The following is a 16,039-nucleotide window of genomic DNA, read 5'->3' as shown; positions in this document are numbered from 1 at the left end:
TATTCAAACAACCTCAGTCTGAAAGCAGACCGAAAGAAATCAATGAAACCCTTAAACAGCATCGATAGGCTGTTTGACTTTCATTGGATGTGTAAAAGTAGAAAAGTTTAAATCTTTAAAAGAAACATGAAGGTCAGACTGATAACTAAAGACCAGAGCTTCTGGAATATTGTTCTCTGGACAGAAAACATGTTTGGCATAAACCAAATGTTGACATCACACTACTTTTTCCTATGCTGCTTTTTTTTAATATACATTTTACTTATTTAATAAAACAAGATTCTGTTTTTATCTCCAATTAAAATCAGCTCCTTTATCAAAGCTAAAAATGTCTGATAGCTTAGTCACTTTGTGATGAGTGGAACAGAACAGTAGACAGAAACGGACACTAGAGGTCAGCATCAAATACGCAAACTGCAGCTGAGCGAGCCGTGGGTGGAGTGAGAAGGAGGCAGTCACCTGGATGAGGTCCTGCCTCTCCTTCTCGCCTGTGCTGATGGACTTCTTGATGCTGCGCAGCTCGTTGAAGATGGCCTGAGCCTCGTCCAGCTTGTAGTTCGTCTGACTGCAGGACATCTTCCTATCAATCCTGAACGAAAACATCAAACATGTTTGCTTAGCAAACGAGTAGCTCTTAACCTTCCTTTTGATTCACCTCAAGTATCTCTATTAGGCTAGATTTGGCATTTTGTGACACTTTAATGATCAGAGTAATTTTAATATGAGTAAATACAAAAAGTTATTTTCAAATGATTATCCAAACCAACCTGGCCCTGTGTCAAAACAGTAATCTCCCCCCACTGAACCTGACCTCACATCTAGCTGTGTCACCCTTGGCAACAACAACTGCCATCAAGCATTTTGCAGAGGCCAGCGGTTTTTTTTTTCTTTATACCGCTGTGGAGAAATCTGGCCCACTCTTTGCAGAGTTGCTTTAACTCAAGTCGTATTGAGGAGTTTTCAAGCACTGAAGCTGCAACATACAACTTTTAGAAATAGTTTTAGCAAATATGTAAGAAAAAAAACCATGTCATTATGTCACGTAAGATAATATGAGAGAGAATCTGTGAAAAACCCAAGCTCCTCTGCCTTCTCCATGTGGTCCTACTGCCATCTGCAGAAATACACGGTTAGGGCAGAAACAACCAGTCAGAGCCACGGGGACGGTCTTAGCGATGTCAATCACCCTTCTGTATATGCAGATAAATGTGCTAATGGCAGAGAAACAACGTACCACTCCAGGTAAACTGTTAATGTGGCATCATCAGTGACCATGCTAACTAGCCTTAGCATTCACTACAGGCTCCGATATGGGGAACCAGCTGTTTACGAGGATGACTGACAGCAACAGGACCCTCCTCCTGGCTCTGATTGGTTGATTCTGCTCCAGCTGTATATTTCTGCAGATGGCAGTAGGACCACTGGGAGAAGCCAGAGGCGCTCCATCTTTTCACAGATTATCTGCCTCATACTACACATAGTGACAGCTTTAACAAATATGTAAAAGAAATTTTTTCTAAAAATTACGCACTACACCTTTAACAGCTTGTTTAAGGTCACAGCATTTCAGTCTGGAAATGCTGTGACCTTTTGTATTTCTGAGGTCATGTTGGTTCTGTTTAAGAGATTTCTAGATCCTACAGGTCTTGTTCAGAAATGGATGATAAAGGTGAAATACACCTAAAATATAGTTAATTACACATAATTAACTTGACCTAGTTATGTAAAATAATATAATTGCATATCCTTCTCCTCCCTGATAAATAAAAACATCATTTCAAACTGATTTGTGTTTCATTTTGTGAAACTTGACAAAGAAAAGCAAAAACAAAAGGAATCTGTAAGGGAGAAAGAATTTCTGTGGGAGGTTTCGTTCATCAATAACGCAGCAGTTTATTTTTAGGTTTTGGGCCGTTTCAGTCATGAGACACCGGACACAGATTCTGTTTTCAGATGTTCTTCCAGGCTTTCCCAGGTTTAGTAAGTGAAATATAATTTTTAGAGCCAGCTCATTCACAAGGCGCCAACAGGAAATGAATAAGTCCAATCACACTGCAAGGCTCCTCATGTGTTCACACACTGCAGTTTTTCCCCCCCACATTAGACTCATTTTATTTAGAAAGTCTTTTTATGCAAGCGGCCGACGATGTAGAAATCAAGTTAACTTAAAAATAATAAATCTGAAAAGTGTGGCATGCGTTTTTCATATTAAGCGGGTATTCCCCCAAACGTCTGAACTCAAATATGACAAAATGATCACACAATATACCAAATAAAGAGCTTTCTGATTGAGGATATGCTTAGACTATTTAAATAGTCAACTAATTTAGTAATCAATTAATCGTTAACCGAATACTCAAAAAAATGCCATTTTGTGAAATGAAGACATAAAGCAGTAATTAATCCAAATCTGTGTAAAGAATGTGTACATTTGCATTTAAGATAAAAACCTTGTAAATATATTCTACCCAGAACTCCTATAGTTTTAGATTCACCCATTTCAGATTTACAAAGGAAATGTTATGAATAGGATTGAGTTATTTATTTGCACTTTTAAATGAATTTCTAATGCATAAAAAATGCTTAAGTGGTTAAATGAAACATCTGCAGAATGTGCCATTTTTTAAAAATAAATCCAATTAACCGATTAATTGATTACTAAAATAATGGCTGGTTGCATAGGGGTGGGGCCGGGAGGGCGTGGCCAACAGCAGGTTCTGTCCATCCTGACCCAGAAACAGGTTCTGCTTTGTCTCTCCTCTCCAACCCTCTGGTGGAGCCTGCGAGGTTCAAACTTTTATGTCCCCAGAACGGAACAAAAAAAAAAAGAAAATTTAAAAACTACCGCTCAGTGCCAACCACTCCATAGGCTCGCATTTCCTTCTGTCTGCCGAAACGTGACAACAATCCACCAGAACGTCGGCTGGACAAGCCCTGAAAGCGTTTGTGAAACTCGCCAAGATAAAGAGGTGCAAAGATGATAGAAAACCTAAACCGCAACTCCTGACTTCTTTAATGGTCGTAGTAACAATTATTATCGAGTGGGTTTGGTTTAGGGGTGGATATACACCAGAAATTGTTTATCAGCTTATCTGATGTTGTGAACAATTTTCTTTATTGCTGATCACAGCTAAGATTAACCAAAAAAACACAACAGCCTGAAGGGTCACTCCTGCTCTGAGCCCGAGCAATCCGCACAGAACAATGGGACACGCACAGACCAGCAAACAAAGTCACAAACACGCCTACGAGCACGTATACACATCGCAGCACTCCGTGTTTCTTTCTCTTTTTTTTTGCAAGCTGTGTATTCTTCCCGGCTATTCTGGGAATCACTTGAGTTGCGTATTATCTAAGAGATAAGGAACTTCTTTGCCAGGACTCAGGAAGTGCAGAGGAATTTGCAGCCAGATATCTGTGTTTTTGAAAACCGCTTTAGAGGCCCCCTCCCTCTTCGTGTCTCACGCCCCGCTCCCATCCCCTCCGTGGAACAACTTCCTCTCTCCAGGCTGAGCCTTGGCTCCCTGTACTCCACTGGTGCATCCTCTTCCTGAGGTGGAGTCGCCTTTTCCATCAAAAGAGAGAGAGAAAAAAAATCCCTCCATTTGGCTTTTCTCAAAAGCTCTCTTTTCCCCTCTCGCTCAGCGAGGTGGAGCTTCTATTTCTAACATGAAATTTGGAATGGCTCAGAAATCTTCCCAGCACAGAGAGATGGTTTGTGTGCGTGCATGTGTCAGAGTCTGAAAGCAAAACATTAAAAGAAAGTAAACAATAGAATCAAGTTCATAGATCTTATGAAAGAACCTTCCTCCTTTCAGTCATTGGAACTACTTTAAAGGGTGTTTTATATGTCAAAGGGCCACTTTAAACCTTAAAAAAAAACTGTAGTCATTTGGATAAGAAGAGGAGACAGAAACACAGACAGGGATGAAGCTGAACTTTGTGGACGAGACCAAACAGAGGGAATAAAAGAGGGAAGAGGCCACTGGGTGGGGAGCAGCCGGGCCAAGTGTAGGAAGAAGAAGGTTGACTGTGGGAGGAAGGGTGGACCGGGAACACACACACAGAAGCAGAGAAACACTCACTCCTGCAGGGTCTCCACTCCCATTTCCTTATACTGCAGCTCCTGCTTCACCTGGGCCAGCTCCTGCTTCAGTCTGGAGAGCTGCGGACACAAGCAAGCGCCGGGTTACCATGGTGAACAATGGACTCCTCTCACCGCCACGGAAAAAAACTGCCAAATCATGACTACTGGCACGGAGGAATGCTCGACTGTGTTTGTACAGAGGCACACACACACACCCCGAGACCTTCTCTCTTGAAGAGGTTTTGGACTGAAGCGTGGAAACCTTGACCCCAATCAGCGGCGGCCGACAAACGTGCCGCGGCTTTAAGAGTCTTGAAATTCAATCGGATTAATAAAATTATTTAGCTCCGCTCAGCATTGCAAGAGAAACTCAAAATAAAAACTGGAAAAGCACTTCTAAGTTTGTTCTATTTCAATCAGGTTCTCACTAAAACATCTATCCAGTTTTACAGTCCTTGCTCAGAGAACAGACATTAAAACACATTTGTTGTAGTTTATAAATCACTGAACGGCTTAACACCAACATACAATAAAGATCTTCTGTTCCTTCAACCTTCCAGAGCTCTCAGGTCTTCTGGTTTTCTATTTGCCACTAATCTGGAAAAAAACTTCCAGAAAACTGAAAAACTGCCAAAACACCGACTTACTTAAATCAAGACTAAAATCCACGTGTTAAGAGTTGAGTTTGATTCATAGTAACAGGAACTTTGATCAACATATTTGACATAACCCTGAAAACATCCTGACTGTGGAATCAGACATGACTTTTTGACCGCATTTTCTTAGCAAAGGATGAAATGACACTTTTTCCATCACCGCGTTTCTAAAAGTTGTGAGACGGTAGAGAAAGTGTGACCGGAGGAATCTCCAGCTCTGTGGAGCGCAGCATTACCACTAAATCACTAAAAGTTCATTTTCAGTCTAAAATGCGTAATGCGATCAAACGGCATCAATACTGCCACAGGTAGGCAAAACAATATGGTTGAAGTAATGCTCTCCCACATTAACAAGCAGATAATGTTTCAATAAACAAAGTATTGTAGAATATAGAGCTGCATCAATCAGATAATAGTAATTTCCCTCTTTCCTCATCTCTAACTGGTCCATTTTAAGTTTTGAACAAACTTAAAAGAAAACACATAAAGGAGAAGAAACGCGTTTCGGGTTGTTTATGAATCAAATGGAAGATCTAGATTTGCGTCACCAAGGCTGGCAGCACATTAGAACGGATCGTTTACTTTCTTCGATATTGAAATTTTTTTTTTTCTGGACTGCTGTTCCTTTCTGCTTTGGATGCTGAGCAGCCGGGTTGATTTTTGTCAATACTTTTTACACTTTCCTCATCTTTTATGATGTGTAGCCATAGCAACAGGGCAATTTACAACTAATTAACATCGCAAAAGCAAAAATTAAAGATAAACAGTGTCTTCAGTCAGTGGCTTCTTCAGATTCACTGTAATACAGACTGCTACAGGAGATTCTTCCTGCCCACAGCCATCACCATCTACAATAACTCTTTGAAGAAAATTGAATGAATAAGAATTACAGCAGCCTTTAATTTCCCTTTGGGATCAATAAAGTATGTTTGAATTGAATGTAAATTTATGCAACACAGGACAGATTACTAACCTGTTTCTGTCTGTAGTTTGTTACTGGCATTTATTGCCCTGGATAAGTGGGAGTTCTTGGTTTCGAGGCATTTTATCTCATTTATTGACCGCCAATCAGAGCAGATGAAGAGAAAATTGGTCAGTTCTGATCTTTGAGTGATTGATCAATGCATCTCTGATAAAATGTAACCAACTAAAAACCTAAATTAGTAAAACCTGAACATCTGACCCCACCCTGCTGAAGAATGGCTTTGGAATAATAATCAGTTCTTATGCAGCTTTAAATCTGGGATTTTGTCATCATCTGGACGTGTTTTAACACGGCTCTAGTTTGCTTCAGCAGATGGATTTACACAGCGAAACTCCCTCCCCCCACTCATTTTTTTTGCGGCATAACTCGTTGCTTTAAAATGACCCCGAGCCAGGAAATACCCCGACCCGTGCCATTGATCTCAGAGTAACGTCCAACCTTGCCCTGCGAGTCCTGGGCCTCTCCTTTGCCTAACTCTTTGATGATGACCTCACCGTCGTCCTCCTGAGGCCCCCGGCCAGAGCCATGGTATCCTGTAGGGGCCACACCCCGGGGCCCCCGAAGCACCCCTCACCACATCCCATTGTTCTCCATCGATAGCAACTCACCCGCTCTCGTTTGCAGGCTATTTCCATTTTGATTTGATCAGGGTCGTATTTCGAACTTGCAGACGAGCCGGAAAAAGCTGCAGACAAAAGGAGAGAGAAGAGAAGGATAGTGGTTATGGGTTTGAGGCTTCGCCCTCATATTTCCTGGGAGCTGAGCCCCCATGGAAGCGTTGTGTGAGGGGGTCAGAGGGCGAACTGGGTGGAGGTGCTAAAACAAGAGGGTGGAGTGAGGAAAAAAAAATTGTGCTTTGGAAGAATTTTTATAGATTTAGATCTCCCCCAGCAGTGAATCACCATCACCAGATACAAGTAAAAAATAGTTGCTGTTTTTTTTTTTAAATTATGGTATTTACTGTTGTCACAGTAAAGACTGTAAAAGTGCCATAAAATATCATAATAAAATTCTAAATCCTTCTCCCCCACCTCTACTGTGAACACAAATAGTTCTTGAAAAACATTCCCATTTGAAACAGGCTACTGTTCAGGACCCCATTTTACTAAAAGAAGTGTGATTTATGTCACTGAACTGCACACAGTACCTGCTTTTTCAAATTTATTGACATTTACTGATGCTGTGGAGAAAGTAGCAAAAACAACATTTCAGATAATACTGTCAGTTTTGGTTTTTTATTTACCGAAATTGACGACTGAAATTTATTGTGACGATAAATCAAAAATGGTAAACGTCATTGTTTGTTTACGTGGGATATATTCTTTTCTCTCCCCTCCGTCCCGTCTTGCATAACCTTGACGATCCTTACTGCTGGTGATGGAGTGGGTGTCTCCAGAAAGCTCGTCCAATCGCAGCATTTCCTGCTGAGCCAGCTCCAGTCGCTGCTGCTTGATCAGGTACATCTCCTTCTTGGCGGTGAGGGCCTCCTGGGCCACCACCAGGTACTCCTTCAACATGCGCTCCTGCTCCTGCCGCCATTGTGTCCGCGGGTTCTCAATCTGGGTGGTTTCTGACAAAAAGAAACAAACTTGATTCATCAGCAATAATTGAGGTAGGATTACTGCATTTTAAAGTTAAGAAATGCTTCAAAATTATTTTTTTTTCTTGTGGAATTTGATCATTCAAATCAAATAATTTAATTGTGTACTAAAATGGCAAACCTAAACGGTGTCTCTTGGGCATTTAGAACAAAAATATTTATAGGACTGATTATAGAAAAGAGAAAAACATTAGCTCTGTATGCTAAAGTTCTGCTTTGCCAGAAAAAGTTCATGCAGCTGGTTTGAGGATTCTCTGACAGTAGCTGAGTTTCCACTGACCAGATAAACACACAAATTGGAATTATGAAATGAAATTCACTTAATGGAAACATGGCAATTTAGAAAATAAAATGGCAAAATGTTTTTGGCTCTAGGATGAGGTGAATAGAAATTGTGCATGTCGCAAAACTACAATGAAAACACTTTTTTGCATCACATGTGATTAACAACCGGATATTACTACTGGCGGAAATGACGAAGATGATGACAGGAAGTGGTAGGATGGTGACACAGCATGTTTTTTAGTGACTTATTGTTTGAACAAATTTACTTAATGGAAACACCGCAATTCAGAAATTGTGTTTTGTCGACATGAGTTGAATATCGACAAAGTTTTGTACACATTTGTAATGGGAACACAGCTGGTGAATAAAGCATATTTCCAGCAGCCTTTTTGAAACAGATCCTGTACCGTGGGTAGAGGAACTCCAGTGACGCTTCCAGCTCCTCTCACCATCCTCTGCACAACTACAATAGGAAGTGGAGACCAAAGAGATTTTACTCACTGTTGATGTGGTCGATGTAGTAAACTCCCACTTGTTGGTCGTAAACCTCCTCCCACCCCAGAGGCAGCTCATCTCCAACACAGTCGGCAAACGTTAGCGGTTTCGTAATCCTGGAATAAATTGGTTACAAAAGAGAGAACATTTAGCCATGACATTAAATATCTTGCACTTTGCTTCACATATGGCAATAGCTGCTTTTTATTTTATTTTTAGTGAACAGAGAAGCATTATTTGAGCCCTTAAAAACTAAGGATTCTGGCATAACGACGAGCAAAGCAGCAGACAAGTATCAAAACATGTATTTTCCCCCACCTAATTATGTAATTCTTTCCTGTTCGCATCCTGCAGGATTTTACGCCTCATTTATTATGTAAATAGAGTTTAGTCAGTTAATGAAAGAGATTAAAAAAAAAACAGTCAACATTCAACCACAGGTTGAACCCATTTCAGCAACAATTTTACCAGCTCTAGCATAGGAAATAGTAGAAAAAAATCCATATTTGGCTGATTTGGGACACAAAACGTAAAGTATGCCCATTGAAAAGGCATGTATAATAAAATTGCTGGTAGAAGTAATTAATGAGATTGTTGTGCTTATTGATGAGCTAGCCACTACTACGAACAGAAGCTGAATGCTCTCTGCATTTAAAGATCAAAAATACAATCATAAACATTATTTGAACAGCACAATGACTGACAATTGATTCAATGAGCTCAAAATGGTCAGAAGTGAAAACGGTTGTGCTTTTTTTTTTTTTAGATTTTCTTGTCATATTGGATTATGGGGTCAGGATTGGTGGCAAACAGACTATCAACATTTGATTATTTTCTTCACATTCTGGATTTTCTATTTCAGAGAGCAAATGAAAGGCACCTCAGAAGCTTAGATACATTCAGATGCTATCAAATTTAACATAACTAAAATCAAATTGAACAACAAATGATTGCTTTTGTCATTATTGCTTCGAGGTGAAATCAGTTTAAGCTTTTCCTATCCATTAAAATGCATAAAAACCGTGAACTCTTCAATAAAAACATTTTGAAGCTTGTTCAGAATGCTAGCTACAAAAAGAAACGTTTCTATTTAATCACTAAACTATTTAATCACAGTTTACAACAACTAGCAGTACACATAACATTTCCACCAGTGAGCAGATTGGATGATGGCATTAAAACCAGTAGCTGATCACCATCAATCACAGAGATCCTTGTACTCGGAGCGTGAGGCCTGGTAACTGGCAAGGTATGCAAACAATGACGGGACTGCAAAACGAGAGTAGCCGAGACACTCTGCTCTGCATTCCTCAGGAGATGCACGCTTCAGCTTCCCTCTCCCAGAAACCTACTGCACTGGATCTCACTTCCGCTTTCTTTTCTCTGTCAACAAAATGGTTTTCAGGCACGATGCCGTCGGCGCTCAGACACATGCTGCTGATTCAAATTAGAAGAAGGCACCGTGTTAGTCAGCCACTCTCTCCCTCTCTCTCTCCCAAAAAAAAAAAAAAGGAAGGACATTACGAAAGAGGGCGTACTCTCATAAAGATGTCTGATGTTCCAATAAAAGTATCAAGGAGCGGTGCTGAATCACACTCCGCGATGAATGAGTTGGGCTTGTCAAAAACAATCAGGGCTTCAAATTCAATGAACTGCCTTAGCATTTCACATATTTTGGGGGAATTCAACAGGTTAGGTTTGTTCTTGACATTCCAGAGATATAGTGCAGCAGTCCAGAATGTTACGACTGTGGGTTTCCTCGTCATGTTTTCATTTATTTCCTCAAACGCAGATGAAACAATAAACTCATTAAAGTTAGATAATCGATGGCATACAAACTTTCATAAATCAGTACATCAGGGTAAGAAAATTATGCAATTGAGGAATAGCTGTAAAAGGCTTCAAACCACTTTAACTTTTTTGTCACATTGCATCCACAAGCTTTTATGTTTTACACGGGCATTTTAAGTCAAAGACCAACACAAAGTACAGCATGTTTCTGACAAGATAAAAACATTTTTGTCTTCAGAAAAGTGAGGAAGAAAAAAGGGGCAAATGTTGGTTTTCTACATGTTTCACAAACAAAAAAAGCTGCAATGTGACATGTACTGAAAAGAAACATCCAGTGCAACCAACCGCCTTTAAAAGTCATCCAACTACTACATTGAGTCCACCTGTTTAACGGACTCATTAGTTTTGGCGTACAGCTGTTCTGTGAAAGATCCAGCTGTACAGATCAACCAACAGTAAGTAATAGGCACTAGACAAAAATCTGAAAGGTTCTGAAAATAATTCAGTGATGGGATATTTAGACAAGACATTTCCAACTAAGGATGACAGACAGAACATACACAATAAAAATTATTGAATAGGACTGTGCCGACATTTGATGGTAAAACGTGTTTAAATCACAATCTTGATAAACAGTGTAGGAGTTATCCTTGAATGAACTCCTCTGGTGTCACATGCTTCGCAACACTTGGTCTGGCCGAATGCCGCAGGCGACCGCATTTGGACTGAACCTGATTCTTCTCAAGCAGCGGTGACGTTTACATTCAGGTTGACGTCGTTTCAGGTTACACCGGCATGAGGAATTGAGTTTAGTGTAAAACGAGCTGCAGCGAATGCCTCATCGCTGCTGCAAAAATCGCATGAGAAACCTTGGCGCTTTCAAACAGAGGATGCTGGTGACAGCTGGGAGTGCTCTGTATTGTTTAGTTTTTTTAAAGTAGTGCGACGGACTGCAGCGTCGTGCTCTTAGTTCTGCACATAAACGTTATCTGCACACGTTCAGGTTTAAAACGCTGAACCGGAGGCCTGTAGACAACTTACAGTTGATGTAACATGAAGTAAAATTTCATGAGAAATTGTAAAGACAATGGCACACCTACAGAAACATGGCCGTCTTTAACCACGGTCGGCTCTGAAGGTGCTGCAGGGAACCGCAGCTCAAATGGAAGAATTTGTCAAAAGGACGAGTATTATTGGTGCATTCCACAAATCTGGCTTTATGGGAGATTGACAGAAAGAAAGTCTCCCATAACAAGGCCATGAGAAGTCCTATGTGCCATGTCACTATTGCAGCATATTTAGCATTTCTTATTTTGACCAATCAATTAAAAAAAAAAATCTTTCATGATTAATTGGATGGTTTATTTTGGGTGACAGAAGATCAGGGTCACAGAAAAACAAACAAAAAAAAAAAGAATTCTGACCTTTGATCTCAGAAGATTAAAGTCAAAATTCTGAGAATAAAGTCTTTTTTTTCCCCAGTGGCCCAAATCCTCCTTGGTAAACCTGACTGTTAATGTTCTGTGTTTTTATGTTCAGTCAGAATATAACAAATCTGGAGAAAATAATCAAATCTGAATCCATGTCTAGAGTTTCAATCTCAGCTAGGAAGATGTTTATATTATTTCTCCAAGACTTTGCATTAAAAATATATTTTACTCCACAATAATTCACTGAAGTTTGAATAACCCCCATTTGATTCACTAAACAATGATCAGAAGATTACAAAAAAAGAAAATGCATGCTTCATGTACCTATGACAGACAACCAGTGGCATGACGGCAGTGGGTTAAAAGGAGCTGCACAAGTGGAGTTTGGAGACAAAGCAAACAAGGCCACGCTCCTTACCTGCTGCTGCTCTGAGTGTTTGTGAAAGGCAAACAAGTGTCCCGACACCAACTGCTCTTTAAATACTTGGACAATAAGCAATCGAACACAGTGAGAAATTCTTTAGGTTTTACACACATATTCAGAGGTAAAAACACAAAAATACAACACAGGAGTTTCAAATGAAGGAGTTGCTCTATTCTTGGAGTATAAACAGAAAAAAATGACCTGAAGGAAAAAGAGGAAAGTTCAGAAGATGCATGGGGATGTGGGAAGCTACGTGACGTCAGCGGGAGTTTAATCCCAAACTGCCCTCTGACCCAGCGACAGAGACAAAGACAGTGAGGGGTGGGGGGACAAAAAAAAAAAAACATGTCCTCCGCTCACAGCGCTGAGTCTCTGAATGTTTGGTTTGTTACGCAGTCTTGTGACGGTGCCGTTTGTGTTCCAACTCATGTCTTGGGAGAGAGTCTCTAACTACTGCCGAGCAGTCTCTTAAAGAGACGGGCGCACAGCAGGACGGAGCGGAGCGGGACGGGAGGGGTGTGATGATGACACCCATTTAAAGAGCGAGTGGCAGCCAATTCATATGAAATGTTTATGAAAATATTTTTAGAGATTAACCTCAGTCTGCGTCTGGGAGAGAAATCCTTGAGTCATTCTCCTGTCGGGCTGGCACGGTGACCCGGACTAAACCTGGGAGTGCTGACAGTGTGAAACGGCCAACACCAAATTAACTTGCCTTTGGCTTTTAGGGTTATAAAAGGCTTTTCATAATAACTATATTTATACGCCGTCATTATAAAAGACAGCTGCAGGATTAGCGCAGCAGTGAGTGTTAGAAGAGGAGTATTAAGGAAGATTCTTGCCCTGCTGGCTGTGTGAGTCATTAGGTGACCGATGCTTATAGAAACATCCCACATCTTCATGGTCCATATTTAAAGACGGCCTTTAAAGCAGTTTAAGATGTAATGCAGCGCAGCATTAATGGCCCTGAGCGGTTTCCAGAGGATGATCATCAACTTTTTATTTCCTAAAATTCCTTTAGGCTTTTTGAAGTTCATAATCTTCTTGTTTTTTGGTTGTTGTTTTTTTTTTTTAGGTAGAAATATTGGGTATAAATGACAACATGTCTAATTATCATTAGCCTCCGGATCTACAGCTAGAAATGCTGTGGCAGCAAACTAGGCAGACATGAGATAGAAGAAAGACTGGCTACCCTCCACTCTCTTTGCTTATCGTCTTTATGTTTTGGCTTTTTTTTTTTTTAGCTCTTAAATACATTTTGTTACGTACTCAGAGTCTCCAGGAGTGCGGAAAAGTTGAATTTAGTGTCTTGCAGTGCTGCGTAGATATCTTTGTATTCTGTTTGAGTCATATTTTTAAATCTGTTCAGTTCTTCTCTACTTCCTAATACGGTTTGCGACCCATTAAATCACGGTATCAGCTGTGGTACTGCTGAACAAGGCCATGGACTTTGAGTTTACTAACTTTTCAAATCTGTCATTTTTATTCAATCATTTCTGATTTATTCATTGCTACCAGCGGTGTAGAGGACACTTTAAATTTGTAAAAAATAAAAATTCCTTGACACTGAAAATCAAATAGAAGTTATCAGAGCTCAGATTACTGTCTTTGACCTGGTTAATCCATTTGGTGACATCCATTGTATGCATGCAGCATACAATTTTCTGCTGGAAAGCAGCCCATCATTTACAAACTATAGTCCTGTTATTTATGAAGGACAATGTAGTAACTGGCCTGTTAGATGCATCAACAACAAACTACATCTAACTCCTAAATCAATCAACTCCCCCTCTCATCACACCTCAGAAACTTTCAAACAGGAGTCGATCAAACACCAATATATATACTATATTAGAAAAAAAAAAAAAAAAAAATTAAATACAGTGTTTTCACCTCATTTATACAAATATTTAAAACTAAAAAGCAACCATTATTCCTACTGCTGGTAAAGTGTCAAATTAATATTTTGGTGAATGACTTAAAAAGGATTTGAAAATGTGAGGAAAAGTAAAGTCACCAAGCAGCCTTTTGAATATTTTTAAACAAAACTAATCAATAGTTATCGATAGACTGACATGATACATCGTGAAATGTTTTTCCAACCATATCACCCAGTCCTACAACAAGGTAGGACATGCTTTTTCAGCCAGCTGGGTAGCAGTGCACAGGAAAAGGCGAAGCCGAATAACTTTATGCTCACTCGTAAACTGTGGGAACAGCATTTTTGGAGATTCCCGTCAATTGTGGAGGATTCTGTAGACCTTGGTATCGATAACTGACCCACACATTTGAAGCCACAAGCGAATAATCACTAAAATGTTAACTACATTGAAATTACAGCTAAATATACTTGCCTTCCAAATTCACACACTATTTAAAGAAAAGGCTTTTTTGCGCCGTTTCTAACTTTCATTGAAAGTAGGTACGGATGTTTTTATTTTCAATGCTTTTCACGCTGATCATTATCATCTCTTTGGTCACAGAAGACAGAAAGTGAGGCAGTCATCTAAAGAAAAGCAGAACATGAAAACGACAAGCATGTTCAGCTATGAAAACGACAAGCATGTTCAGCTGTGGAGGGACGAGATGCTCCGGGGTCCCCTCGTGCCTCGCAGTGTCTCTGATAAACATATTTGGTTGTCGGAGACATTTGCTAATTCTAGAATAATCTGAGCCATTTTGGGTCGTCCCAGAGGATATTTCTATCTCCACAGCTCCCTCCCCACAGCCCCCTGCCTGGCGACGCGCTGCTGCATGGGAAAGGCATGTGAAACTGGAGTCTTGAGCGGACGGTGAAGTTGGGTCGTCTCCAACAGCTAGTCGTTGCACCTGGGCAGCAACAGCAATTCTCCACAAAGTGAACAGCAGATCTCCCAAAAGAAAGAATAAATATTAGAATTTCATCACAGAATCCAAATAAAATGTTTCCGTTACTTTGGATCTGTAGGCTACTGGTATCAAGGCAAATCAAAGATGTAAAATGTCAGTCAACTAGGTTCCCCGTTGTTGTAAATAGTTCCCTTACTGGTAGCGCACAGATGTGAGGCAATTTATGATAAACTGAACATGTTTAAATTTAAGGGATCCATCAGTTTTGTGGTCATCTACTCTACCTTTTTCTAGATGAATCATGCGTTCACATTTTTCACAGTTTTTTTCAGAAAAACCTCCATCGACAACATGGCCGTAATCATCATCTTCACAAAATGGAGTAGCATCGGATTTTGGCAGTTGGAGGATTTTTCTTTTGTCTTTGGTAAAAGATCACAAGCGATTCCTCCCGCTAGCGCTAGACTCTCAAGTTTGTTTTCGTTGTATTTACCCAGAATACCCTGCGCTATAATCCACTTCCTGCTTTCAGAGTGCTCTCTGGTCTGCTTGCATCTGCAGTCGAACCCAGACCTCAGTTTTTTGGGGAACCAGAATTAGCTTTGTTGGTCCACATCAGAGTTTGATTGAGCATTCAAACTTCCTGAAAAGAACCAGACTTTCTGGGAAAAACTAGAGTTGCACAAAAGCGGACTAAACAGGGCTGGTGTGAATGAACCCTTAGTCCACATGTCTCAAACTTGAGGCCCGTGGGCCAAATCCGGCCCGCCATAGCTTTCTACGTGGCCCTCTAGATTCTAGACTAAACACTAAGTGTGCTCAAATATTATGTTTTCACTCAAATCAATGCAGTTTTTATCTGTTTATTGCCAAATTATATCAAACAGTCCCTCCAGTTTCTTAATTACTGTAGAAATTCACAAAAATCAAGAAATCCCTGCACTTTTTTGTGCTAACAATTTGGAGTTTATTGCAGATTTTTCTCAAAATGTGTCAAAAACTTTCTTGCTTGTCCTAAACAGCTGCCTCAGCCTTAATGGATGTCAGATTACAGTCCTTGATCTATGCAGCGAGTAATAAAAAGTCACATTTACTGTCAAAAATAATCGCAAATATTGTAAATAATTCCAGCTCTGACTTTTGTTGCAACCCCCCCACCCACATAAAAAGAATCAAAATCCTGGACGGACTGAAAAGACGTTCAACAACATTTAATTTTAAGAATTGACTGATATTTTAAGAGTTTTCTATCAATACATTCGGCAGAACCGGCCCTTTAAGTGCATTCATGATCTTGATTTGGCCCAAAACAAAAATGAGTTTGACACCCCTGCCTTAGTCCCTTGTAAAGCTGCAATTATTCAAACACAAGATAGTGCTGCATCGCTGAAAATTGTAATTTGATTTGTTTCACATTCCCCCTCCCTTGTTTGTATGATGGTATATTTGTATATTTA

The 16,039-nt window shown here is 40.1% G+C and overlaps 1 protein-coding gene across 6 annotated transcripts in view; it reads right to left on the bottom strand.

Annotated features, from left to right (window-relative positions):
* Positions 1-16,039, bottom strand: part of wwc3 (WWC family member 3) — a 40,364-nt gene that overhangs the window by 15,911 nt on the left and 8,414 nt on the right. For 3 of the 6 annotated variants that reach the window (XM_028027258.1, XM_028027252.1, XM_028027253.1), the window contains exons 2-6: positions 8,115-8,224; positions 7,038-7,298; positions 6,337-6,413; positions 4,086-4,165; positions 460-589 (exon numbers count right to left, since the gene is read on the bottom strand). In XM_028027258.1, coding sequence (XP_027883059.1) covers positions 460-589; positions 4,086-4,165; positions 6,337-6,413; positions 7,038-7,298; positions 8,115-8,224 — 658 coding nt within the window. Of the gene's footprint in view, positions 1-459; positions 590-4,085; positions 4,166-6,336; positions 6,414-7,037; positions 7,299-8,114; positions 8,225-9,304; positions 9,586-16,039 lie in introns of those variants that run through there. The other 3 variants (XM_028027254.1, XM_028027255.1, XM_028027257.1) reach the window with 2 other exon arrangements.

This window comes from Xiphophorus couchianus, chromosome 9 (genome assembly GCF_001444195.1).
Source record: "Xiphophorus couchianus chromosome 9, X_couchianus-1.0, whole genome shotgun sequence".
Lineage (NCBI taxonomy): Eukaryota > Metazoa > Chordata > Actinopteri > Cyprinodontiformes > Poeciliidae > Xiphophorus > Xiphophorus couchianus.
Note: the sequence above shows the minus strand (reverse complement) of the source record. Positions and strands in the feature narration are given on the sequence as shown.